Source organism: Schistocerca serialis, chromosome 2, assembly GCF_023864345.2.
Source record: "Schistocerca serialis cubense isolate TAMUIC-IGC-003099 chromosome 2, iqSchSeri2.2, whole genome shotgun sequence".
Classification (NCBI taxonomy): Eukaryota; Metazoa; Arthropoda; class Insecta; order Orthoptera; family Acrididae; genus Schistocerca; species Schistocerca serialis.
In genome coordinates, this window is record NC_064639.1 from 839823103 (window position 1) to 839849337 (window position 26235).

Genomic DNA, 26235 nt, shown 5'->3' on the forward strand with positions numbered 1-26235 from the left:
AAGTAATTGATGGCTTGACGTCCTCCACTATAAGCTTACGTAACAAGTTTTGTTGAATGCTTTTATCGTGTCGTCGTAAAACCCACGGCTTCACCCAGGTATGTTTCCTTTTTTCCCCCGCTTCTCTTCCGCATGTGCACGCAGTGCAATTGTGGTACATGCAACTGCTGCGGTTAATAAGTTGCTGTTGTCAGCCATCTTGAACTTTGAAGAAAAATACGATGACAGTGTAATAAACAAGTGTAATACCCTTCTAGCGCTACGTCAAAGATCTTCGTCAAATATATTTGTCGGAATATTTGATCACATCTTTGATCAAATCTTTGACAAAGAAATTTGATAGTGTAATACCGGCCTAAGGTCCAGCGCCGAGCCCCACCCCACTACGCGCGACATAAGGTCGCTTCGTCACCTAGCCAGCCAGCGTCGGAAATGGTCTCCGACTCATGGCCGGCTACGGACTACAGCACTTCCTAACTACCGTGAATACATCAATAAGAGACAATAGTTTATTGAAACTGGTAAAAATGTCTTCCTCACGTAAGAGGCACCTTACAGGGTCCAGTGTGCAACGCAGACAGGTTGGTTGCAGGCCCTCAACTGGCCTCCTTTAGCCAACGCACGGCCATCACTGGTACAGAGGCGAACCAGTTTTCATCGGAAAACACAACAGCAAATGGGAGTAGTGTGGGGAGTGGAGTGCATGTTACAGGGCGTCTGGCTCGGAACTCTCCTTTAAGTAACCGCTTTGTAACAGTTCGTTGTGTCACTGTGGTGCCAACTGCTGCTGAGATGGCTGCTTCAGATGCAGTACGATGCGCCAGAGCCATACACCGAACACAATGGTCTTCCCTTTTGTAGTGCCATGTGGCCGTCCAGAGTCTAGTCTTATTGCCATCGTACGTTCTCGTGACCACCGCTGCCAGCAATCATGTGCAGTGGCTACACTCGTGCCAACTATTTCTGCAGTGTCGGGAAGGAACATCCAGCTTCTCGTAACCCTATTACTCGACCTCGTTTAAACTCAGTAACGTGTTGATAAAGGCGTCTTTGATGCCTTAAAGGCATTCTTGACCTACGACAACTCACCATGTCCAATCTCAAAGGCAACTAACGCTCATGACCGTCACAGTGTGTACATGAAGCAAACCTGACTTGCATCCTCGTAATGGCGTTACCAGCGCCACTCTTATGTGACTGGCGCAAAATCTGAATAGACATCATCTTTCAAATGTACAAAGACGCCTATCACCTTTCGTTTAAATTTACCCCGTCAGTGTATCGGAAACATGTTAAAATGATGTGTTTGTTTCCAAACAAGCAATTATACACTACTGGCCATTAAAATTCCTACACCAAGAAGAAATGCAGGTGATAAACGGGTATTCATTGGACAAATATATTATACTAGAACTGACATGTGATTACATTTTCACGCAATTTTGGTGCATAGATCCTGAGAAATCAGTACCCAGAACAACCACCTCTGGCCGTAATAACGGTCTTGATACGCCTGGGCATTGAGTCAAACGGAGCTTGGATGGCGTGTACAGGTACAGCTGTCCATGCGGCTTCAACGCGATAACACAGATCAAGAGTAGTCACTGGCGTATTGTGACGAGCCAGTTGCTCGGCCACCATTGACCAGACGTTTTAAATTGGTGGGAGATATGGTGAATGTGCTGGCCAGGGCAGCAGACGAACATTTTCTGTATCCAGAAAGGCCAGTACAGGACCCCCAACATGCGGTCCTGCATTATCCTACTGAAATGTAGGGTTTAGCAGGGATCGAATGAAAGGTAGAGCCATGGGTCGTAACACATCTGAAATGTAACGTCCACCGTTCAAAGTGCCGTCAATGCGAGCAAGAGATGGCCGAGACGTGTAACCAATGGCACCCCATACCATCACGCCGGGTAATACGCCAGTATGGCGATGACGAATACACGCTTCCAATGTGCGTTCACTGCGATGTCGCCAAACACGGATGCGACCATGATGATGCTGTAAACGGAACCTGGATTCATCCGAAAAAATGATGTTTTGCCATTCGTGCACCCAGGTTTGTCGTTGAGCACACCATCGCAGGCGCTCCTGTCTGTGATGCAGCGTCAAGGGTAACCGCACCCATGGTCTCCCAGCTGATAGTCCATGCTGCTGCAAACGTCGTTGAACTGTTCGTGCAGATGGTTGCTGTCTTGCAAACATACCCATCTGTTGACTGACGGATCGAGACGTGGCTGAACGATCCGTTACAGCCATGTGGATAAGATGCCTGTCATCCCGACTGCTAGTGATACGAGGCCGTTGGGATCCAGCACGGCGTTCCGTATTACCCTCCTGAAGTCACCGATTCCATATTCTGCTAACAGTCATTGGATCTCAACCAGCGCGAGCAGCAATGTCGCGATACGATAAACCGCAATCGCGATAGGCTACAATCCGACCTTTATCAGAGTCGGAAACGTGATGGTACGCATTTCTCCACCTTACACGATGCATCACAACAACGTTTCACCAGGCAACGCCGGGCAACTGCTGTTTGTGTATGAGAAATCGGTTGGAAACTTTCCTCATGTCAGCACGTTGTAGGTGTCGCCACCGGCGCCAGCATTCTGTGAATGCTCTGAAAAGCTAATCATTTGCATATCACAGCATCTTCTTCCTATCGGTTAAATTTCGCGTCTGTAGCACGTCATCTTCGTGGTGTAGCAATTTTAATGGCCAGTAGTGCAATAAGAGTCTAAGTTGCTGAATTTTTCTCTTTTCGCACTTACAGTTTTCATCAGTATTTTGACGTAGAGCAGCAACTAACCAATACATGGACGTTGCAGTAACTGGCCTTTGACAGCGGACAGGGAAATGGGCCGTAGATAGGTATACGGGTAAATGTAGAATTTCGACGAAACCGGACGTGTGTCTCGGCGAGGCATACGTGAAGTGGCTGGCTATTCTCGGTAGCCTGGCAAACGTCGCCCACACACTCGGCTCTATCTTATCTGCAGGAGCCTCGCAGCAAATTGCGTGGGGCGCCCGCTAATGCCGCGCGCAGCACTTCATATTACATGCGTGTTGCTTCGGCAGGCGCTGCTAATGAGACGTTTAAGACGCATCATTCGCCGTGAACGTAGGAGCCGACGGAGAATGGAAGAGTTCAACATCACGAGAGGTCGGCCGTTGGAGACAGAACATGAATTCAGTTCCGACAGGGACAGGGAGACAACCGGTGATAACATTTGCCTGAACTTGCGGCCGTTTAAAATGCTTCCTGTAGTAAGTGGTACTTCACTAAGTCAGTTTTACATCACTCGTAGAAAAAGGCGTAACGTTGCGTGTTCGTACTTCATGTTTTTCAGTTTCAAGACAGTTCTTAAATTAGAAACTAGCTGACAAATCCGGCACTGCCCGGCTATTCATTTTGCCGCTTTTCTATTCTAAACGAAACCTCGTATTTACTTCTGAAATACACTCGGTATTTGATGATTCCGGATGATGGGCGCAGCTGCCTTGCGTGCCAACGGCGCAATTTTGTAAACGCCTCTACGGCAACGCCTCTTCGTAGCTCAGTTGTTGTTGTGATCTTCATTCCATCTACATCTACATCTACATCTACGTGATTACTCTGCTATTCACAATAAAGTGCCTGGCAGAGTGTTCAATGAACCATCTTCACGCTGTCTCTCTACCGTTCCACTCTCGAACGGCACGTGGGAAAAACGAGCACTTAATTTTTTCCGTGCGAGCCCTGATTTCTCTTATTTTATCGTGATGATCATTTCTCCCTATGTAGGTGGGTGCCAATGGAATGTTTTCGCAATCGGAGGAGAAAACTGGTGATTGAAATTTCATGAGAAGATCCTGTCTCAACGAAAAACGCCTTTGTTTTAATGATTGCCACTCCAATTCACATATCATGTCTGTGACACTATCTTCCCTATTTCGCGATAATACAAAACCAGCTGCCCTTCTTTGTTCCTTTTCGATGTCATCCGTCAGTCCCACCTGATGCGGATCCCACGCCGCACAGCAGTACTCCAGAATAGGGAGGACAAGCGTAGTGTAAGGAGTCTCTTTGGTGACCTGTTGCACCTTCTAAGTGTTCTGCCAATGAATCGCAGTCTTTGGTTTGCTCTACCCAAAGAGGTTCAGGGCACTCTCTTCTCCTAGGGGTGGGAAATTGCCCCTAACGGCGGAATAATCAGCAATGATCAACGACATGAGGATGCAGAAGGCAATGGAAACCACTGCATTAAAGACACGTAACGTGTATCCACAGGGCTTTTCGATATCATCCGTCAGTCCCACCTGATGCGGATCCCACACCGCACAGCAGTACTCCGGAATAGGGCGGACAAGCGTAGTGTAAGGAGTCTCTTTGGTGACCTGTTGCACCTTCTAAGTGTTCTGCCAATGAATCGCAGTCTTTGGTTTGCTCTACCCAAAGAGGTTCAGGGCACTCTCTTCTCCTAGGGGTGGGAAATTGCCCCTAAAGGCGGAATAATCAGCAATGATCAACGACATGAGGATGCAGAAGGCAATGGAAACCACTGCATTAAAGACACGTAACGTGTATCCACAGGGCATGTGCCTGTAATTGAAGAAGTGTCATGATGATCTCTCCATTGGCAAAAGATTCCGGAATAGTCCCCCGTTCGGATCTCCGGGAGGGGACTGCCAAGGGGGAGGTTACCAAGAGAAAAAAATTGAATAATCAACGAAAGGATAACGTTCTACGAGTCGGGGCGTGGAATGTCAGGAGCTTGAACGTGGTAGGGAAACTAGAAAATCTGAAAAGGGAAATGCAAAGGCTCAATCTAGATATAGTAGGGGTCAGTGAAGTGAAGTGGAAGGAAGACAAGGATTTCTGGTCAGATGAGTATCGGGTAATATCAACAGCAGCAGAAAATGGTATAACAGGTGTAGGATTCGTTATGAATAGGAAGGTAGGGCAGAGGGTGTGTTACTGTGAACAAGTCAGTGACCGGATTGTTCTATTCAGAATCGACAGCAGACCAACACCGACAACGATAGTTCAGGTATACATGCCGACGTCGCAAGCTGAAGATGAACAGATAGAGAAAGTGTATGAGGATATTGAAAGGGTAATGCAGTATGTAAAGGGGGACGAAAATCTAATAGTCATGGGCGACTGGAATGCACTTGTAGGGGAAGGAGTAGAAGAAAAGGTTACAGGAGAATATGGGCTTGGGACAAGGAATGAAAGAGGAGAAAGACTAATTGAGTTCTGTAACAAGTTTCGGCTAGTAATAGCGAATACCCTGTTCAAGAATCACAAGAGGAGGAGGTATACTTGGAAAAGGCCGGGAGATACGGGAAGATTTCAATTAGATTACATCATGGTCAGACAGAGATTCCGAAATCAGATACTGGATTGTAAGGCGTACCCAGGAGCAGATATAGACTCAGATCACAATATAGTAGTGATGAAGAGTAGGCTGAAGTTCAAGACATTAGTCAGGAAGAATCAATACGCAAAGAAGTGGGATACGGAAGTATCTTGTTCAAGGCGTGACGTTGCGTGTTCGTACTTCGTGTTTTTCAGTTTCAAGACAGTTCTTAAATTAGAAACTAGCTGACAAATCCGGCACTGCCCGGCTATTCATTTTGCCGCTTTTCTATTCTAAACGAAACCTTGTATTTACTTCTGAAATACACTCGGTATTTGATGATTCCGGACAGTTTCTGCATGATGGGCGCAGCTGCCTTGCGTGCCAACGGCGCAATTTTGTAAACGCCTCTACGGCAACGCCTCTTCTTAGCTCAGTTGTTGTTGTGATCTTCATTCCATCTACATTCTTGTTCATCATTCGCAGAAATGAATCCAATTGGCTGGTGATTATGTGGAAAAGTGAATATTGGTAATTAAAGATCACATTATAAGGGTTATTTCTGCGTTTGATTTATTAAAATATTCCCATCTAAACCCAATGAACGAAGTGGAAGCATTACTTTTCATTCAACCCTCGTATTTTCTCCTTTCATCGATTAAATTCCGTATCTCTTGTGTTACCCAAGGATTTCTATTAGTCCTCGTCTTTTTACCTACTCAATCCTCTGCTGCCTTCACTATTTCATCTCTCACAGTTACCCATTCTTCTTCTACCTCTTCTTCTTCTACCTCACTCTTCTTCGTAGCCCTATAGATGGCTATTGTTTTCGCCCAGAGCCGTTTGGGCTTCGCAGCTGAAAACTGTCAAAAGCGCTGCCAGGAATCAGGGAGTTCCTTAAGTTGATTGGACTGCAGGAGTGTGTTAGTAGTAAAGAATAAATGTATTAAAGCTTCATATATAGCTTCATATATGATGCACCATTTTTCAAGCATCTCAGTGTTTATGACGCCATATTTCATGGCCTATTCGCTGCGATCTTCAGCTTGGTGTACTGAAGTGCTGAGTATTGTGCACCTGTTTGGATGAAAAGTCATGCTACAAGGCGTGTTGACACCCAGCCGAATACGACAATGCGCATAATATCTGGCGCAATCAGATCTACTCCAGTTTATTGGCTTCCACTGTTAACCGGTATAATGCCCGATGATCTACGCAGATGTACTGCCCTTATGAGAGAATTCCACAAGAGCTCCAGGAATTCTAATCTACCTGTGCATAGTAACCTGCCACTTTTAAATCGTAAGAGACTGAAATCACGCCATACAACTCTGTGCGATGGTGCTGACATGGTTGCTAAGGATTTTAAACCTCTTGAAGAATGGAAAGGTCGGTGGGAAGCAGTGACAGATGTGCGTCTGCATAACATCTTCTCAGGTGCTAAACTTCCAAGTGGATTCGATCTACCACGCAAGACCTGGACTACTCTCAACAGAATCCGTACCGGCCACGGCCAATGCAAGGATGCTCTCTTTAAGTGGAAGAAGCTGCCTAATCCAGCCTGTGACTGTGGGGCTCCATACCAGACTGTTCACCACATTGTCAGCGAATGCACGATTCGAGCCTATCACGGCGCCGAAGAGGACTTCCTGCTAGCAACTCCAGTTGCAGTGCGCTGGATTGAAGGACTTGATATTCAGTTGTAAAGACAAACTTAAGTTTATTGTGTGTCAATATGTACATATGTATGCTAAATAAATAAATAAAAATCATGGCCTGTGTGTCGTAAAATTACACACTTGTTTCGGTATATTCAGCTGCATATGTGGATACTGTCTGCGAAGTACGTTGCGAATAGAGTTAGTAGCAAAGAAGTAAAAAACGTAAATATCATGTATGAAGCGACCGTTTTTCACGCATCTCAGTGTTAGTGACATATTTCCTGAACTATGTGTTGTACCATAATATAATTTTGTTGGCGCATTTAGTGGAATATGTGAATACTGTCTACAAAATGTGTTGCGAATAGGACCAGTAGCAAAGAAGTAATAAATTTAAATGTCATTAACGATGTGGCAATTTTTCACTCATCTTAGTGTTTGTAACGTCATATCTCTTGAACTATGTTTGGTACCGTAACATAATTTTGTGAGTGCATTTAGCGGCAGATGCGGATACTGTCCGCGAAACGTATTGCGAATAGAGTTACTATCACAGATGCAATAAATTTAAACATCATGCATATTGCGGCTGTTCTTCACGCATCTCATTGGTTATGAGGTCATATCTCGTGAACTATGGTAGTTAGGCGGTTCGAACCCCCTCATCGATTATTACCTGGCATAAGGCGTATGAGTACCACGTTTGGTTGAAATCGGTCGAGTGTTTTAGCAAGAGATGTGAAACACACATGCACACACATTCAAATACGTACGTACTTTTTATAATACATATGGATGTAAAAAGTATGCCTCCTGCTTTGGGATTTGTGCATGTTCCACACAGCGAAGTAGACTGGAGTTGTTGGCATTGACGGAATGCTACAAGACGCCAAAATTAGGAGACGTGTAAAGAAAAATTGCTCCTTGCCACCAGTGATATTTAACTTGTATATTGATGAGACAATTAACGAAGTAAAGGACTGTTTCGAAAGAGAGTTGATTGTCACCGACAGAAGATTATCATGAAACGATTAGCTGATGAGAAAGCAACTGTCACCGAAAGTGATAAGGTTGTGTCAGGTGCTTAATAAATGAAATGTCTGCTAGCTGTAATATGCACATAAATAAAACTTTAGCTTCGAGAGGTGGACTGTTTCGGATGTAGAATACATAAAGAAGAAAAAGGAAGAAACACATTCTCCATTTCTTGCAATCTGACAGTGTAAGCATAGACCCCAAATGTAGTTTAAATTCAGAGAAATAGTATCCACTCTAATTGAGAGACATATACAAAATAAATTAATAAGAGATGAGACTTATCCCCCATGGTACGCAAAATAGGTCAGAATACTGTTTAAAAGAACGCAAAATCCACCAGTATTGGCGAAGTTTTACAGAATCTCTTAAATGAGCGCCAAATTGAATACGAGATGCTTTTAATAGTACCACAGCGAAACTCTGTCTCGAAATCTGGCACAAAGTCCAAAGAGATTCTGATCGTATGTAAAGTACACCAGCCGAAAGCCACATCAATACCTTCATTGCGCGGTAACAACGGCGATGTTATTGGTGACTGTGCCGCTAAAACAGAGTTACTAAACACGGTTTTCCGAAATACCTTCATCAGAGAAAAGAAATTAATATTCCAGAATTCTGTCAAGAACAACTGACAACATGAATAATTTAGAAGTAGATATCTCCGGTGTAGCGAAGCAGCTTAGGTCACTTAATAAAGGCAGGCCCTCAGGTTCAGACCGTATACAAGTCAGGTTCCTTTCAGAGTATGCTGATACAATAGCTCCATGCGTAGCAATCATATACAACCGCTCGCTCGTCGAAAGATACGTACTCAAAGACTGGAAAGCTGCACTATTCGCACCAATATCAAAGAAATGGAATAGGAGTAATTCGCTAAATTACAGACCGATATAACTAACGTCGATTTGTAGAGGGATTCTGGACATATACTGTGTTCAAACATTACGAATTACCTCGAAGTAAACGATTTATTGGCAAACAGCCAAAACGGATTCAGAATATGTCGTTCTTGTGAAACACAACTAGCTCTTTATTCTCAAGAAGTAATGAGTGCTGTCGACAGGGGATGTCAAACTGATTCCATGTTTTTAGATTTTCAGAAGGCGTTTGATACCATTTGTAATATTAGTAATTTTCGCCTCACAAACATTAATATACGCTCAATAATAAAGGCCTGGTGGCCTAAAGTTATCGAACAACTGTAAAGTAAAAGAAATGAACCATCGCATAACAGCGATAGAATCTATTATTCTTTATCTTTGCCGTTCTTGCGCGGTGCCCATGAATCCCTATGTACATGTATCGATTAATGATATAAAAAAGAATTCTGTTGTTTCAAGACAAATGAGGCATTGAGCGCCTCACCTTTTACTGTTTGTATTCCATGAAAGGCGGACGCAGAGTTGCTGCGTTCCGCTTCGTTATTTTATATTTTGTGTGAAAATATTCAATAAATGTGCTAATTGTTATTTTTCTAATCAGAAAACATGTAGTTTCTTGTAACTGATTACGAACAGACAGCATCAAGAGGACAATTTGACTGTTATGTATAAAGTATCTAACCACAATGGTCATCTATTGTAATTTAATATGAAAAGGTACGTAGCATTAAAAAAACGTGTGTTAAAGATAAGTGTGCTTATTTTAGTAAATTAACCTTGATGATTTCCATCTCCTCATTTACTTGAATGATAATTATTTTGTGTTGGCTCATCACCAGAAATTACGATCACGCTGATGGGCCGAACGCAGCATGAGGCAGAAGGAACATTATCGTTTTCCTATTATTTCTGAATCAACTCTTTTTTTTTTTGATTGTGTAGTGTTGCGTTTCTTTTAAAGTCTATAGATCTTCTGGTCCCTTAGTGTTGTTCCGAGGATGACTACATCGCGACTATAAAAATGCACAGAAACGATAATGTTTATTCCGAACGATCTCAAATAAATCAATCTGCTGCTCTTATTCAGGTATTTATTGCTCAACGTATGTTATTATAATAGTGTAATCAATCCCTGATTCTGCTGCCAAGTGGGCCACGAAAATATTCAATTTTTCGAAATTTTTCAGAAAAAAAATGTAAAATAACAATTCTTTTTCTTTCCGCCACCCAAGAGCAACGCTACACATTCTTCACATGCGACTTCTAGTGAAATTGCGTGCCTATGGACTATCGTCTCGGTTATGCTACTGAATTCACTATTTCCTGACAGATATGTCACAGTTCGTAGTAGCTGACGGAAAATCATCGAGTAAGACGGAAGTGATATCAAGCTTCCCTGAGGAAGCGTTATAGGCCCTCTGCTGTTACTAATCTATATAAACGAGTTAGGAGACAATCTGAGCAGCCCTCTTAGATTGTTTGCTGGTGATGCTGTCAGCAAATTTTCATAACGAACTGCAAAATGATGTAGTCAATATATCTGTATTGCGGGGAAAATAATGAGACGTGTGGCATTATTCTCATGAGGACTGAAGGAAATCCCTTAAACTTCTGCTACATGATAAATCATGCAAAACTAAAGGCTTTCAGATCAACTAAACACCTAAGAACAACAATTATGAACAACAAATTGGAACGATAACATAGCTAATGTGGCGGAGATGGCCGACCAGAGCCTGGGTTTTGATGGCAGAACACTTAGAAGATGCAACAGATCAGCTAAACAGACCGCCTATACTACGCGTTGTCCGTCCTCTGCTAGTGTTGCTGTGTGGTATGTGATTCTTACTAAATAGGATTGATGGAGGGCATCTAAAAATTTTTGTGTTATCGCGAAATAGGAGAGAGAGTGCGACTGATATGATACGTGAGTTGAGGCAGTAATCACTAAAAGAAGGCGTTTTTTGTTGCAAACGCCATCTGCTCACGAAGTTTCAGTCTTCAACTTTCCCCTCCGAATGCGAAAATATTTTTTAGATACCAATCTGCATACGGAAAAATTATCATTATAATGAAATAAGAGAAATCAGAGATCTCACGGTAAGATTTAAGTGTTCGTTTTTTGTACACGCATTATGGCATGAATCGTTGCTGAAAACTGCAGCTGAAGAGATGTTGGTAGGGAATATTCGCAAGGAAAAGCCTAAATATAAGTACATAAGGCAGATAGTTGGTTATCTGAGATGCATCGGTTACACGTAAGTGAGGCGCCATGAACGGAGAACCGTATCAAAACTGCCCTAGGGTCAATAACCGAAATACCACAAATACATTCGGTTTCCTGATTTACTTTTGCCTGCTCGCGGTAATGAAATTTTATGGAAGCTACTCGGCTCTCAATATTATTAATATTGGAAATTCTGATTCTTCGAATAAATTATTTCTTTATTTATTTCAATTAAATATTTTTCATTCCACATAGGTACAGTAGCGTAGCTTCCAATACGCTGCCTCTTTTGATGCTATCCCAGACAATGTATTTGTAACTGTCTAATTAAATTTTAACATGAGGTCCCTTTCCCATTGTTTAACGTCCCTTGTACATATAGCACTGTTGCCCTCCTGTCGTTAGAAAGCAATACTCCCGATTCCAGAGGGTTTCAGTTTGGTTACATTCAAAGGCAAAAGCGTAATTCACGCTTAAAACGCAATGAAAATAAAGCCAATAAAAGTAACAAAAAGATTAATGGCTCAGAATGGTTAAACAATTCAAGAACATTAAATGTAATAATAATTAATACATTAGTAATGCCTCGTTGTTGTTATGATCCATCAAATTATTATCGACTGCTGCTGACATGATCAACACTTCTTGTCGGTGTCTTGGTCTCTTTTCTTCCAGGGTCATTCTGATACTTTCTTTGACGTCCTCTATTCACCTTCTCCTAGGGTTTCCTCGTTGATCTTCTGTACATTGGAGTATTACAGTTTTTTCTAGTAGGTCTTCTAGACTCATGGTATTTCCGAAGTATCTTAATCTCATTACAATGTTTGGGGCTTCGAAGATATTTATAGTTTTGTTTACCAGGGCTGTTTTATTTTTTACCTTTCCAGTCTATGAAACTCTTAGGATCCTTGTCCAAACATACTTTTCAGAAGAATAGATTTACTTGTGATCCATCTTTCTCACAGTGCGCGACGCACATTCATACAAAACAACGAAAAATATCAAGTCTGATCCGCTTTTATTTTGCTCAGTAGTGAAGTTACTTTTAGAAACATGCCGAATTTAAGACTATTCTTATTTACTTAACACAGGAGCTTTGTCGGTGGTCTCTTCATCTATCATCCCACTAGTCTGCATCCCTGTTGTTAATTTTTTTTTTTTAGTTTAGCTTTATGCCGGCCGCTGTGGTCGAGCGGTTCTAGGCGCTTCAATCCGGAACCACGCGGCTGCTACGGTCGCAGGTTGGAATCCTGCCTCGGGCATGGATGTGTGTGATGTCCTTGGGTTAGGTTAAGTAGTTCTAAGTTCTAGAGGACTGATGACCTCAGATGTTAAGTCCCATAGTGCTCAGAGCCATTTGAACCATTTAGCTTTACGACGGCTCAGCCAGAGATTAATTACGGCGCTGACCATTCCAGAGATAGATTTTATCATTAACCATTTTCGGTCATGTTAACACTTCTACAAGGGCACTTGAAATGGATTTTTCTCTCAAGACGTAGTCTCTAGATGTTCGAATCTGATAAGTGCTTATCAGAAAACTTCAAAGAATTGAGTTGTGGCTCACACTCTGGGAATCAGAAATTTGAGCATGATCAAGAAATATTAAACCAAATATTTCGTTGAGTGCAAGGCTGATTAACTGCAAACTGAACTTCTGCTACACTTATAGGTGGGAACCAGGTGCTGTAACACCGTAGCTGCGACCGTCATGCAGATGCAGTGCGGAGTAGCATGGGGCCACGACATGGCTCTCACGGCCATTGCCGGCTATCCAAGCCTTGGAGCCGCTACTTCTCAATTAAGTACAGGGTAACCCCTCAATTGGCATCCCGACACTTAGTGGAACCCATTCCAGCTCTCCTCCCTCCCCCTCCCCCCCCCCCCTCTCGCCCCCCTCCCTAAGGAACACATCTTGGCAGTACCGGAGATTGAAACAGGGTCCTCTGCAACGCAGTCACCAGTGCTGACCACTCAGAAGGAACCCCTTGAGTGCGAGGTCTCAAAAGGCTAGTCATGTTTACGACATCCGACACCCCACATATTGTCTATGACGCAACCACACTATTGGCTGCTAACGGCAACAATGGGGCGGGGTTGGGGTTATCCAGTGGTGAGCACAGCATGAGGCTACGGAGCGTAGCTGAACAGCTTAGTCGACGAGTAACTCACGACAGTGCTACAAGGAATTTCACAGAATGAGAAAGAAGTAGCAGATGAAATATTAGCGTTTCTGCAAGGTATGTCAGTGGAATGTGTGGTGTCCTCTACGCTCGACTGTGCGTACGTTCTACATGAGGAGTACAAGGATGACGATACGTGCTCGCCAAATGAAAGTGCTATTGAAATAAATGCCGAGGCATGTAGTTCTAAGTCCGCAGCAATATGATCGTGTAGTGCATAAGAAAAACTACGTATATTCAAGTGAGGACGAGGTGCACTTGTCACAAAAAGTGGTGTTTGCACGTTGTAGGATGCTCGATACAATTTACAGCATGTGCATACGTTATGCACATCAAACTGCGCGCGACATAGATTGCAGCGGTTTCAAGGGAAACAGTGGATGGCTGCACAGCTTCAAACACTGCTACAGAGTCGGAAGACGTAAGATAACGAAATCTCAAACAACGCGTCAACTTGACGATAAACAGCAAACTACGGAATCGACCCGAAAATTTGTAGATGAGGTAAACAAACTTATCACACCGTTCAGTATGGAATTTGTTATCAAGTCCGACCAATCGGGATTTGAAGAGGAAAATACATATGAAAAGAACCCTGGAAGTTAAGGGTACCAAGAGAGTTGTATCAAGATCAACTGTCATCAATGCCTTAATGCATTTACATAAAATTATGCCGACTGTTAATCTCGATGGCAAATTGGATGGAAAATTAATATTGTGCTGGGATAAGTTGGAGATGCTCTGCCTCCTACAATTCTTTCTCGTGTGCGTGATCTTGCAAGAACAGTAGCGAATATTTCGTCTCAGCAAGCAACAGTGGGGAAATGGACGTAAGAGAACTACAGTTGTGGTATAAGCTTTGCGTTTGGTCAATAGCAGGCCAAAATAACATACTTTAGCTAGATTTCTGGTCTTCGTATAAAAATCACCCTCCTGTCGAGCAAACTATCCATCTTGAAAAGTGTGTGACATTGCAGTTCATACCACCTGGAACTACAGAACAAATTCATCCTCTGGATGTTTGCTTTTTTCCCTGCCTATAAAACTTATTACCGCACTATCTGCAGCTACGCCTTAAAAGATAGCCAGTTTCAATATAAGCTGGCCGGTGTGGCCGAGCGGTTCTAGGCGCTACAGTCTGAAACCGCGCGACCGCTACGGTCGCAGGTTCGAATCCTGCCTCGGGCATGGATGTGTGTGATGTTCTTAGGTTAGTTAGGTTTAAGTAGTTCTAAGTTCTAGGGGACTGATGACCTCAGAAGTTAAGTCCCATAGTGCTCAGAGCCATCGCTGCGGCCGGAAAAAGATCCTGCAACAATGGGACCAACGACGAGTGAAGAGAATCGTTCAACGTGACAGAGGTGCAACCCTTCCGGAAATTGCTGCAGATTTCAATACTGGACCATCAATAAGTGTCAGACATCATCGATATGGACTTTCAGAGCCGAAGGTCCACTCGTGTACCCTTGATAACTGTACGACAAAAAGCTTTATGCCTCACATTGGCCCGTCAACATCGACATTGGACTGTGTAACAGAGAACGTACGAGTGTAGTGGAAGCTGTCTCTTTAGTGGACTTGTTGCATCTTCTAAGTGTCCTGCCAATGAAACGCAACCTTTGGCTCGCCTTCCCCACAATATTATCTATGTGGTCTTTCCAACTGAAGTTGTTCGTAATTTTAACACCCAGGTACTTAGTTGAATTGACAGCTTTGAGAATTGTACTATTTATCGAGTAATCGAATTCCAACGGATTTCTTTTGGAACTCATGTGGATCACCTCACACTTTTCGTTATTTAGCGTCAACTGCCACCTGCCACACCATACAGCAATCTTTTCTAAATCGCTTTGCAACTGATACTGGTCTTCGGATGACCTTACTAGACGGTAAATTACAGCATCATCTGCGAACAACCTAAGAGAACTGCTCAGATTGTCACCGAGGTCATTTATATAGATCAGGAACAGCAGAGGTCCCAGGACGCTTCCCTGGGGAACACCCGACATCACTTCAGTTTTACTCGATGATTTGCCGTCTATTACTACGAACTGCGACCTTCCTGACAGGAAATCACGAATACAGTCACACAACTGAGACGATACCCTATAGGCCCGCAGCTTGATTAGAAGTCGCTTGTGAGGAACGGTGTCAAAAGCTTTTCGGAAATCTAGAAATACGGAATCAACTTGAGATCCCCTGTCGATAGCGGCCATTATTTCTTGCAAATAAAGAGCTAGCTGCGTTGCACAAGAACGATGTTTTCTGAAACCATGCTGATTACGAATCAGTAGATCGTTCCCATCGAGGTGATTCATAATGTTTGAATACAGTATATGCTCCAAAACCCTACTGCAAATCGACGTCAATGATATAGGTCTGTAGTTCGATGGATTACTCCTACTACCCTTCTTAAACACTGGTGCGATCTGCGCAATTTTCCAATCTGTAGGTACAGATCTATCGGTGAGCGAGCGGTTGTACATGATTGCTAAGTAGGGAGCTGTTGTATCGGCGTAATCTGAAAGGAACCTAATCGGTATACAATCTGGACCTGAAGACTTCCCCGTATCACGTAATAGGGGAGAGAGTGTGGCAGATATGATACGCGAATTGGGATGCAAGTCATTAAAGCAAAGACGTTTTTCGCCGCGGCGAGATCTATTTACGAAATTTCAGTCACCAACTTTCTCTTCCGAATGCGAAAAGATTTTGTTAAGCCCAACCTACATAGGTAGGAATGATCATCAAAATAAAATAAGAGAAATCAGAGCTGGAACAGAAAGGTTTAGGTGTTCGTTTTTCCCGCGCGCTGTTCGGGAGCGGAATTGTAGAGAGATAGTATGATTGTGATTCGATGAACCCTCTGCCAAGCACTTAAATGTGAATTGCAGAGGAATCGTGTAGATGTAGATGTAGATTTGATGCATCGCAGTAACTACGACGAATTGTTGTTGTGGTCTTCAGTCCTGAGAATGGTTTGATGCAGCTCTCCATGCTAATCTATCCTGTGCGAGCTTCTTCATCTCCCAGTACCTACTGCAACCTACATCCTTCTGTATCTGTTTAGTGTATTCATCTCTTGGTCTCCCTCTACGACTTTTACCCTCCACGCTGCCCTCCAATACTAATTTGGTGACCCCTTGATGCCTCAGAACATGTCCTACCAACTGATCCCTTCTTCTAGTCAAGGATTGCCACAAACTTCTCTTCTCCCCAATCCTGTTCAATACCTCCTAATTAGTTATATAATCTACTCACTTAATCTTCAGCATTCTTCTGTAGCACCGCATTTCGAAAGCTTCTATTCTCTTCTTGTCCAAACTATTTATCGTCCACGTTTCACTTCCATACGCGGCTACACTCCATACAAATACATTCAGAAACGACTTCCTGACACTTAACTCTGTACTCGATGTTAACAAATTTCTCTTCTTCAGAAACGCTTTCCTTGCCATTGTCAGTCTACATTTTATATCCTCTCTACTTCAACCATCATCAGTTATTTTGCTCCCTAAATAGCAGAACTCCTTTACTACTTTAAGTGCCTCATTTCCTAATCTAATTCCCTCAGCATCACCCGACTTAATTCGACTACATTCCATTATCCTCGTTTAGCTTTTGTTGATGTTCATCTTATATCCTCCTTTCAAGACACTATCCATTCCGTTCAACTGCTCTTCCAAGTCCTTTGCTGTCTCTGACAGAATTACAATGACATCGGCGAACCTCAAAGTTTTTATTTCTTCTCCATCGATTTTAATACCTACTCCGAATTTTTCTTTTGTTTCCTTTACTGCTTGCTCAATATACAGATTGAACAACATCGGGGAGAGGCTACAACCCTGTCTCACTCCCTTCCCAACCACTGCTTCCCTTTCATGTCCCTCTACTCTTATAACTGCCATCTGGTTTCTGTACAAATTGTAAATAGCCTTTCTCTCCCTGTGTTTTACCCCTGCCACCTTCAGAATTTGAAAGAGAGTATTCCAGTCAACTTTGTCAAAAGCTTTCTCTAAGCTACGACGAATAAGGAAAAGAAACGCAGTTCTTTATCGAGCGAAGATATCAGACTATAAGATGTGAAAAAGCAAAATTTTTTCGCCCCATAGTTTTCTTTAAATTGGATTATAAGTATTTCTAGGTGCCCGAACTTCGCCTCTCAGCACAAGTAGCAGCATCTGGCGTGCAGTAAAACCACAAAAGAACTGCGCTCAGTACGAAAGGCAGAGAGCACGTCTTTAGTAACAGAAGTGTAAGATGCAGACTTCATACAAATTACAGTTAAGCACTACAGGGTTAGTGCACGTCCATCATAGAATAGTGGTCAGGGGTGCAGGACAAACATCAAATAGGAGTATCACTGCACCTACACAAAGAAGGGCAGAATGTACGGTTCGGTGTTTGTTAGAACCTTGGAAGAGCGTCAGAAAGATATCGAAAAACTGGTTTCAAAGGAGAAGCTGTGTATGATGGAAAGGCCTAAATAAAATTTCTCAGGAACCGGCTTTGAGGAATATATTACAGCCCCCTATAAGTCGCTCCCATAGGGACTGCGAAGAAGAACTTAGACTAATTACAGCACGCACATAGGCATTAAAACGGTCATTCGTACACATGCTCCACACGTAAGTGGTATGGAAAGAAGCCTAATAAGTAGTTCACTGAGAAGTACCCTCAGCCATGCCCACCTCAGTCGTTTGCAGAGTACGGATGCAGATGTAGATTTTAGGAAGGGCAGAAAGATCAACCTAGCTTTCTTTACGTGTTGATGCAGTGTCTGGAAGTGTTTAGAAAACAAAATATGTTGGTAACTGCCAGAATGGAGCAGCTGCAGTTCTCTGTGACAACGTCTGGAGCTAATTTCAGACTGGTGCTGACGTGGTGGGCGGCTGGGTATTTCCGGGTCGTGCGAACACAGTACCTGGAAGGCCGGCCGTAGCCCCGTTGACCACGCCGGCTGCAGGAGGCGACGGCCCGTGGCGGGGACGGGTGTGGGGGCGGCACCGCCCACCGCCGCCCACACCACCAGGTGCCGCCCCGTGGCCAGCGCCAGCCGCATCTGCGCGCGGAAATACCAGCTGCACACCTCTAGTCGTAACAGGAAGGAGCCGCAGCCGGCGGTACTCCGACTACCCGCGTCCGAGATACACGACTATACACCTACATCGCTTAGGTCAGTTTGTTGTAGACCATTGGATAAAGTTTGGTGCTGACGTATCATGGCTTTCCTGGCGCCGAAATATCTCCTCTGTAAAAATAAACATGGATTCCGCAGGTAACCATAATCTGAAACAGCTCGTCTTGTTCGTTCAAGATAATACCCTGAAAGCGATAGCCGAGATTGGTGGCGTGTTTTTTTTTGTCAATTTTTTTTTTAACGGAAGGCGTTCGATACAGTCTACATCTACATCTACATGGTTACTTTGTAATTCACGCTTAAGTGCCTGGCAGAGCGTTCATCGAACCATTTTCATACTACTTCTCTACCATTCCACTCTCGAATGGCTCATGGGAAAAAGGAACACCTAAATCTTTCCGTTCGAGCTGTGATTTCTCTTATTTTATCATGATGATCTTTTCTCCCTACGTAGGTGGGTGTCAACAAAATATTTTCGCATTCGGGGGAGAAAGTTGGCGATTGAAATTTCGTAAATAGATCTCGCCGCAAAGAAAACCGCCTTTGTTTCAGTGACTGCTACCCTAACTCGCGTATCATATCAGTGACACTCTCACTCCTACTACGCGATAACACGAAACGAGCTGCCCTTCTTTGCACCTTTTCGATGTCCTCCGTCAATCCTACCTGGTAAGGATTCCACACCGCGCAGAAAAATTCCAGCAGAGGACAGACAAGTGTAATGTAGGCCGTCTCTTTAGTGGGTTTTTCACGTCTTCTAAGCGTTCTGCGAACAAAGCGCAGTCTTTGTTTCACCTGCCCCACAATATTATCTATGTGGTCTTTCCGATTTAAGCTGCTCGTAATTGTAATTCCTAGGTATTTAGTCGAATTGACAGCCCTTAGATTTGTGCGATTTATCGTATACCCAAAATTTATCAGATTTCTTTTAGTACCCATGTGAATGACCTCGGACTTTTCTTTGTTTAGTGCCAATTGCCACTTTTCGCACCATACAGAAACTCATTTTGTAATCGGAATTGATAGTCTGACGATTTTACTAGACGGTAAATTACAGCGTCATCTGCAAACGATATAAGGGGGCTGCTCAGATTATCGCCTAGGTCATTTATGTAAATCAGGAACAGCAGAGGGCCTATACCACCTTGCGGAACGCCAGATATCACTTCTGTTCTACTCGATGATTTACCGGCTATCACTTCGAACTGTGACCTCTCTGAGAGGAAATCACGAATCCAGTCACACAACTGAGACGATACTCCATATGCACGCAATTTGATTAATAGTCGCTCGTGAGGAACGGTATCAAAAGCCTTCTAGAAATCTAGAAATAAGGAATCGATCTGAGATCCCTTGTCGACAGCACTCATTACTTCATGGGAATAAAGAGCTAGCTGTCTTGCACAATAACGATATTTTCTGAATCCGTGTTGGTCATGTGTCAATAAGTCAATTTCTTCAAGGTAATTTATGATGTTCGAGTACAGTAAATGCTCCAAAATCCTACTGCAAATGGAGGTCAGTGATATGGCTCTGTAATTAAATGGGTTACTCCTATTTCCTTTCTTGAATATTGGTGTGACCTGTGCTACTTTCCAGTCTTTAGGAACAGACCTTTCGTCAAGTGAGCGGTTGTATATGATTGCTAAGAAAGGCGCTATTGTGTCTGCAAACTCCGTACTAGCGTCTACTGAATAAAATAAGAGCGTACGGAATATTGTGACTGCCTTGAAGAGTTCCTAGCAAACAGAGCACAACATGTTGTTCCCAAGAGAGAGAAATCATCAGGCGTAAAAGTAACTTCGGATGTACCACAATGATGTGTTATATGACAATATATATATATATATATATATATATATATATATATATATATATATAACCTAGGGTATAATGTCGAAAGCTGTCCGAGGCTCTTCACAGAATATGCTGTTTTATACAGACAAGCAGAAATGCTAGAAAATTTTAGGATCGACGCTTGACGCATGGGTTGTCAGTTGACACTCAACACAATGAAACAGCATGCATAACGACTGCCGAACGTTTATTATAAGCAGTCACATTCAGTAATATGAGGGTGGAGCCTATGCGTACCGTACAATATGAAGTGCAGATGCCAGACTGAGATACATTGGAAGAATTGTAAGTAGGCTGTTTAGGTTTTTATGTTGGTGACGCCATGTAGCGCTCTGTATGAAAATCACTGACTGCGCTGTGTTCAGTCTGTGGCTGGTTGGAATCATTGTTGGAATATTCGCTAGTGTAGTGTTGGACGGATGTGAACAACCCGTAGCGTTGAGCAGTTGGAGGTGAGCTGCCAGCAATGGTGGATGTGGGGAGAGAGATGCCAGAGTTTTGAGAGGTTACTATCAGCGGACGCTCTGGACGCGTGTCCGTCAGAAAAAGGAAATTTGTAAAACTGGATGTGTCACGTACTGATATTGAAGTAGTTCGAGTAACGAAGATTTTTGTGAGGTAAGTGATTCATGAAAGGTAAAGGTTATTGTTAGTCAGGGCCATTCTTTTGTAGGGATTATTGAAAGTCAGATTGCGTTGCGCTAAAAATATTGTGTGTCAGTTTAGTGATGACCAGAATAAGTAAAGAGAGAACTGTCTGAGTACGTTCAGTTTTACTCAGCTGTTTCTGTATCAAATAACGTAGAAGTTTACCAGCACAGCCATTCTTAACATACAAAGGGGACGTTTCAGAATCATCAGGAAATGTAGTCCATTAACAAAGGAAGTGGCTTACAAACATTCGTTCGACCAATACTTGACCATTGCTCGTCTGTCTGGGATCTGAATCAGGTAGGTTTCACAGAGGAAATAAGATTCAAAGAAGAAGATTCATAGAAGAGCAGTCTGTTCCGTCATAGGTTCGTTTAGTAAGCGCGAAAGCGTCATCCACCTCCAAAGCCAGACGCCACAAGAGAGGCAACGTGCACCAAACTGTGGCTCACTGCTGAAATTCCGAAAGCGTACGTTTCTCGAAGAGTCAACCAATATATTGCTTCCTCCTTCGTGTATTCGTCAAAAGAACTTGAGTGTAAAATCAGACAGATTATACCCCACACTTAAGTTTATCAACAACCGTTTTTCCTGCTCACCAACTGCGACTGGAACAGAAAGGGGAGGAGTGTCAGTGGTTCACTAAGCAGCCTCCGCCACACGCCTTAAGACGACCGACTTGCGGATTATAGATGTAGATCCAGATGTAAATGTAGAAACCACAACGTTGGACAAGCGCATGGCTACCTTCTACTCCAAAAACCTAGCCTTTTTCGATTCGTCTCTCTAATGTCTTTAGTGATACAGGAGCGAGGAACAGATTCCGCACATAAACAGATAATCCAGAAATTAATTTATTCTACATCTAGTATCAAATAGTAAAAATAATACATAACTTATTTGCAGCGTCAGTTTCTAACAGTAGATTTGAATGCAGAAATATACTGACGAACCATAACATTATGACCACGTACTTAACAGCTTGTTTGTCTGTCTTTGTAACGAAATACATCTCCGACTCTGCGTATCAGGGATTCGACAGTTGGCTGGTAGGTTTGTGGAGGTACGTGGCATTAGATGTCTACGCACAAGTCATGTAATTCGCATAAATAACGGGCCGCTGATTTGCGTACGTGATGATGGCGACCCAGATGGGTTCCACAGGATTTACATCATGCGAATTTAGTCGCAGATTATGGAAGTATGTACACGTTATTCAACTGGCAAGCACGCAAAATGGGCTCAGTAGATAAATGTTGGAACTTCAGTATGCCCGGCACTGGAGCTCCGGAGAGGGGTCGCTTGCATCTCAATGGCAGCGGCGTAATCGTTCGTTGCAGCGCGCTCGTGCCGCGGCGGCGGCTGTAGGAAACGCAGCGGCGCGTGTGTTTGAAAGTGCGGCAGTCTCATTAGACAAAATCTGAGATCTTACAATGCAAAAACGTCTAGCTGAGGCTTGTCGTAAATCATAGAAGGGAAGGAATAAGAAATTTTTGTAAGGCTACACTACCATTTAATACAATCTATTCAAATTTGGTCCTGTTACTGTTCATTCAACGGCTGTATAGAAGAGACTGACGTCTACATGTCTTTCACCATGAACTGATTTAGCAAACGATGGCCATTTTTAGGCGTCCAGTTCGTGCACATACTTCAGAAATATGTACATTTCTAAATTTCGTGAGCAATTGCATAAAAATTGGTGATCTGGCTGCAAATGTTCTGAAGTCGATTTAGCAGTTAACACTGTACTTGTGTACTCAATCACTTAAGTACAAATGTTACTGAGCCGGGATTGAAGTAAGACGTCACAGCCAGTTCTGCTTCATCTTCTGGCTTCTCATCTACTGCTACATCTAAATCTACATCCATATGCATGATGTGAACTGCAACTTCTCATTGCACCATTGCATTATTACGGCCTTTTCCCGATGCATTCACATACGAAAAGAGAGAAGAATGCTTATTTAAGGGCCTCTGTGCGCGCTTTAGCTAGTGTAATAATCTCTTCTCTATCTCTACGTGAACTACACATAGGAATTGTAGTATATTCCGAGATCAACATAAAGGTGGTTCTTGAGAAGCAGTCTTGTTCTTGTTAAGCCAGTCTTCTTCTTGAGGTTTTGAGTCCTGTGCGATTCTATTCATCCCGGTGTGTGTGTGTATGTGTGTGTCGCGGAAGGGGCGAGGGGGAGGAAGGCAAAGAAACTTCCGCATTGTTCACTTCGAACATCCATTATCGTCTAACCTCTGTAGATCAAGCCTTGTTGCTATCGTGTGAATTTTAGTCTCTTTGGCCTACAGGATTTCTCTGTCATATTCTCTTTCACTAATTCCTTCTCAGAAGCCCAGCTACTTCTTCCTTCAAGGTCCTTTCTGAGTCCCAAGAATTTCGTCTCTTATTTCCTTCTGAAAACAATCCATCGTAGGTGACATTACGTTCGATAATATACTCAATAGATGATTATGTTGCTAATCTACAGGAAAGTATTTTCGTGTCGTATTGCTATTCTTACTTAACCAATTTCTAAGTTACTATAATACTATGCAACCACTTAGGATGGCGAAAAGGAGGCTTCAAAAGCGTCAGATGCATATTTTTTAAACGTCCTCAATCTAGTAACCGGAGAAGAGTGGAACGCAGAATGAGAAGAGTCATCAAAATACAAGGCAGAGATTACACTAACGCTAGCCCGGCACTGGTGACTAAGTTGAGGCACAAGAAACATAAATGCTCCAGAACACAGCAACACGCGCGACATTCAAGCACGGCTGTTGCAGGAAACATCTACATTGCATTGGCTTGGTAGCAGCCCCATTATGCGACTACGATCATGGAGAAGATTTCGACTACATCTTCTTCGGCTGTCCGAAAAGATACGATACTATAAGTACCAAAACATCTGATAAACAGCTGTCCGAAAAGATACGATACTATAAGTACCAAAACATCTGATAAACATCGGTTGCTCTCTGACGACTTCCATAGCCGTGTTGCTACGCCTAAAAAGTGTAGAGCACACCTTCTTTTTGCTGGCATTTATCCCACAGCTAAACGTGGTGGGCGTGTTAGTACTTCGGATTTGACAGTGTTAGTGGTCGAGGGTGGCCGGCTATTGTTGTCGCCACCCCTTCACCACAAAATGCAAACTGTTCTCTCAAATGTTTAGTAAAGAAAATATGGCAGATGGAAAGATTTGCTGTAAGAAGACTCCAGAATGCATTTGAAGATGAACCTATGCAGAAGGGCTGTTTTAACCTTTAAGTCAATTTCCCATAACTTTCCCTTTTTCGTATTTAATTTACCTTTTCTCAGTTTTCACTGGAGGTAGAACCGTTAAATTTTCTGTGAGTGATTACACTACTATCTTGCATTTGCTAAAACAGTATTGTGTCCATCACTTGCACAATGTAAAATTTACAAGCAATAAAATGAACACTGTCCCTCATATCTCTCTTCCATCTTAACGTTCTTGTCTCAATAACATGGCAGAAATACTCGTTCCTGTCCCACTCATCGTTCAGCCACTTTCTCGAAGTCCTTATCAGTAGCAGGAAGCCGACTCTGTAATAACCTCCCGCATTATATTACGGAACTGAATAGCATCTCCAGTTTCAGAAGAGAGTTACTGACATATCACATAACGAAACAATGATGATTTCCATTGTCCCTATACGCTCTCGTTACCTTTGTGTATCCCTCTTTCCAACCTCATCTAGTGTTCTTAGCCGATGCAGTCTCCTTAAATTTCCTTTCCCCATAACTTGCTATATCGGAAAACATATTTTGTACACTAAAAATCCTTCTTATACCTGCCACTATCGTTATTGTTATTATCGTCATTATTATTATTGTTGTTATTATTATTGCTATTTCGCTATTGATGGTAGCAGCTGCAGTAACACAAGTGCTGGCAGTATTAACTTTATCAGTTCTTAGTCAGTGTAATTTACTCACAATGCCACTTCAGACACTCAAATCATTTTAATACTATCTGTCACACGAAAACTGTTATTTCTTAGGTAACTATGATGTAAAAAAGGTACTGTACCTGCGAAACCTAGGTCCGTTGTAAAAGAGGGCCTGATGACTCTAATAAGATCAGATTAAATAAATAAATTAATTAAAAAATAAATAATAAGAATATTTTTAACTAAATGTAGCTCATATAGAAAAAAATTAATATACGAGTCGTCAATATTCTGCAACATCGTTGTTTCATCATTGACAGGATAGATGTGAGCATAAGCTCTTCAGCTAAGAGAAGTGCTGGAAAAGGTACCTTTTACCACATACAGTTTCACACTGCGAAAGTGTCAATTCCACTTCCCCGTAAGTTATTTCTTTGTGCTTATCAGGGACGTCATTATTGTCTCGTACGTATCTTTAAGTCCTAGTAACTTAATAGCCACGCATGCTACAGTGTACGTAATAAATATGGAGCTTGTTTAGAATTTAACGTTTTCTTAGCTGTATTTGATTCTCATTATGGTATTACAGAAAAATTTGTACCATAAGCAAATTGTGCGACATTCCTAAGTATTTAATCAGTTTCTACTATAGTCAAATACGTAATTAAATGTTCCTATTGTCCCTGTGCGACAACAACACAAAAAAATTATCTTTTAAAGTTAAAATCTTCTGTGATGTTAGGCCGCGTCATGTTTCTTCTAAAATGTTCTACGTTTCGACCCCTCTGCTGGGATCTTCCTCAGGATCTTTTTTAGTCAAAACAAAATAAAAGACTTTTTGCGACGGAAAACGGATGCACCTGATGACCTCCACAATGCAGGCGTGTATCAAGTGTCATGTGGCTGCGGCAAAGTGTATATAGGCGAAACGGGAAGAACTGTCAAAGAACGCATTAAAGAACACGAAAGGCACATGCGGCTAAAACAAAGTGCAAAATCGGCAGTAGCGGAACATCACGAGAACTGTGGCTCTGACATCGATTTTAATAACGTACGCGGACGGGCTAAAGAAACAAACACTTACAGAAGAAAGGTCCGAGAAGCGGTTGAAATTTCTAAGAATGCATCTAATTTCAATAGAGATGACGGGTATAGGCTTCCGGCATCATGGCTCCCCGCCATCAAGGAATTAAATACGCGGCCGCGGTGTGTGAGCGGCATAAACAACGCGTTGCAAGTCACCTCGGTAGACAGTAATATTTTGGGTAAACATCCCCCCTCTCTTGCTCTGTCCGTTACGAATCTAGCCACTGATGACGACCAACCAATTGTGGTAG

At 42.7% G+C, this 26235-nt stretch overlaps 1 protein-coding gene across 2 annotated transcripts in view; it reads right to left on the reverse strand.

The window, feature by feature from the left end:
- The window catches only part of LOC126458109 (glutamyl aminopeptidase-like), a 292746-nt gene that overhangs the window by 171369 nt on the left and 95142 nt on the right, over window positions 1-26235 (reverse strand). Inside the window, exon 1 of one of the 2 annotated variants that reach the window (XM_050094938.1) lies at window positions 18263-18400. The exons of the other annotated variant lie outside the window; for it this stretch is intronic. Coding sequence (XP_049950895.1) covers window positions 18263-18400 — 138 coding nt within the window. Of the gene's footprint in view, window positions 1-18262; window positions 18401-26235 lie in introns of those variants that run through there. 2 annotated transcript variants of the gene reach the window in all.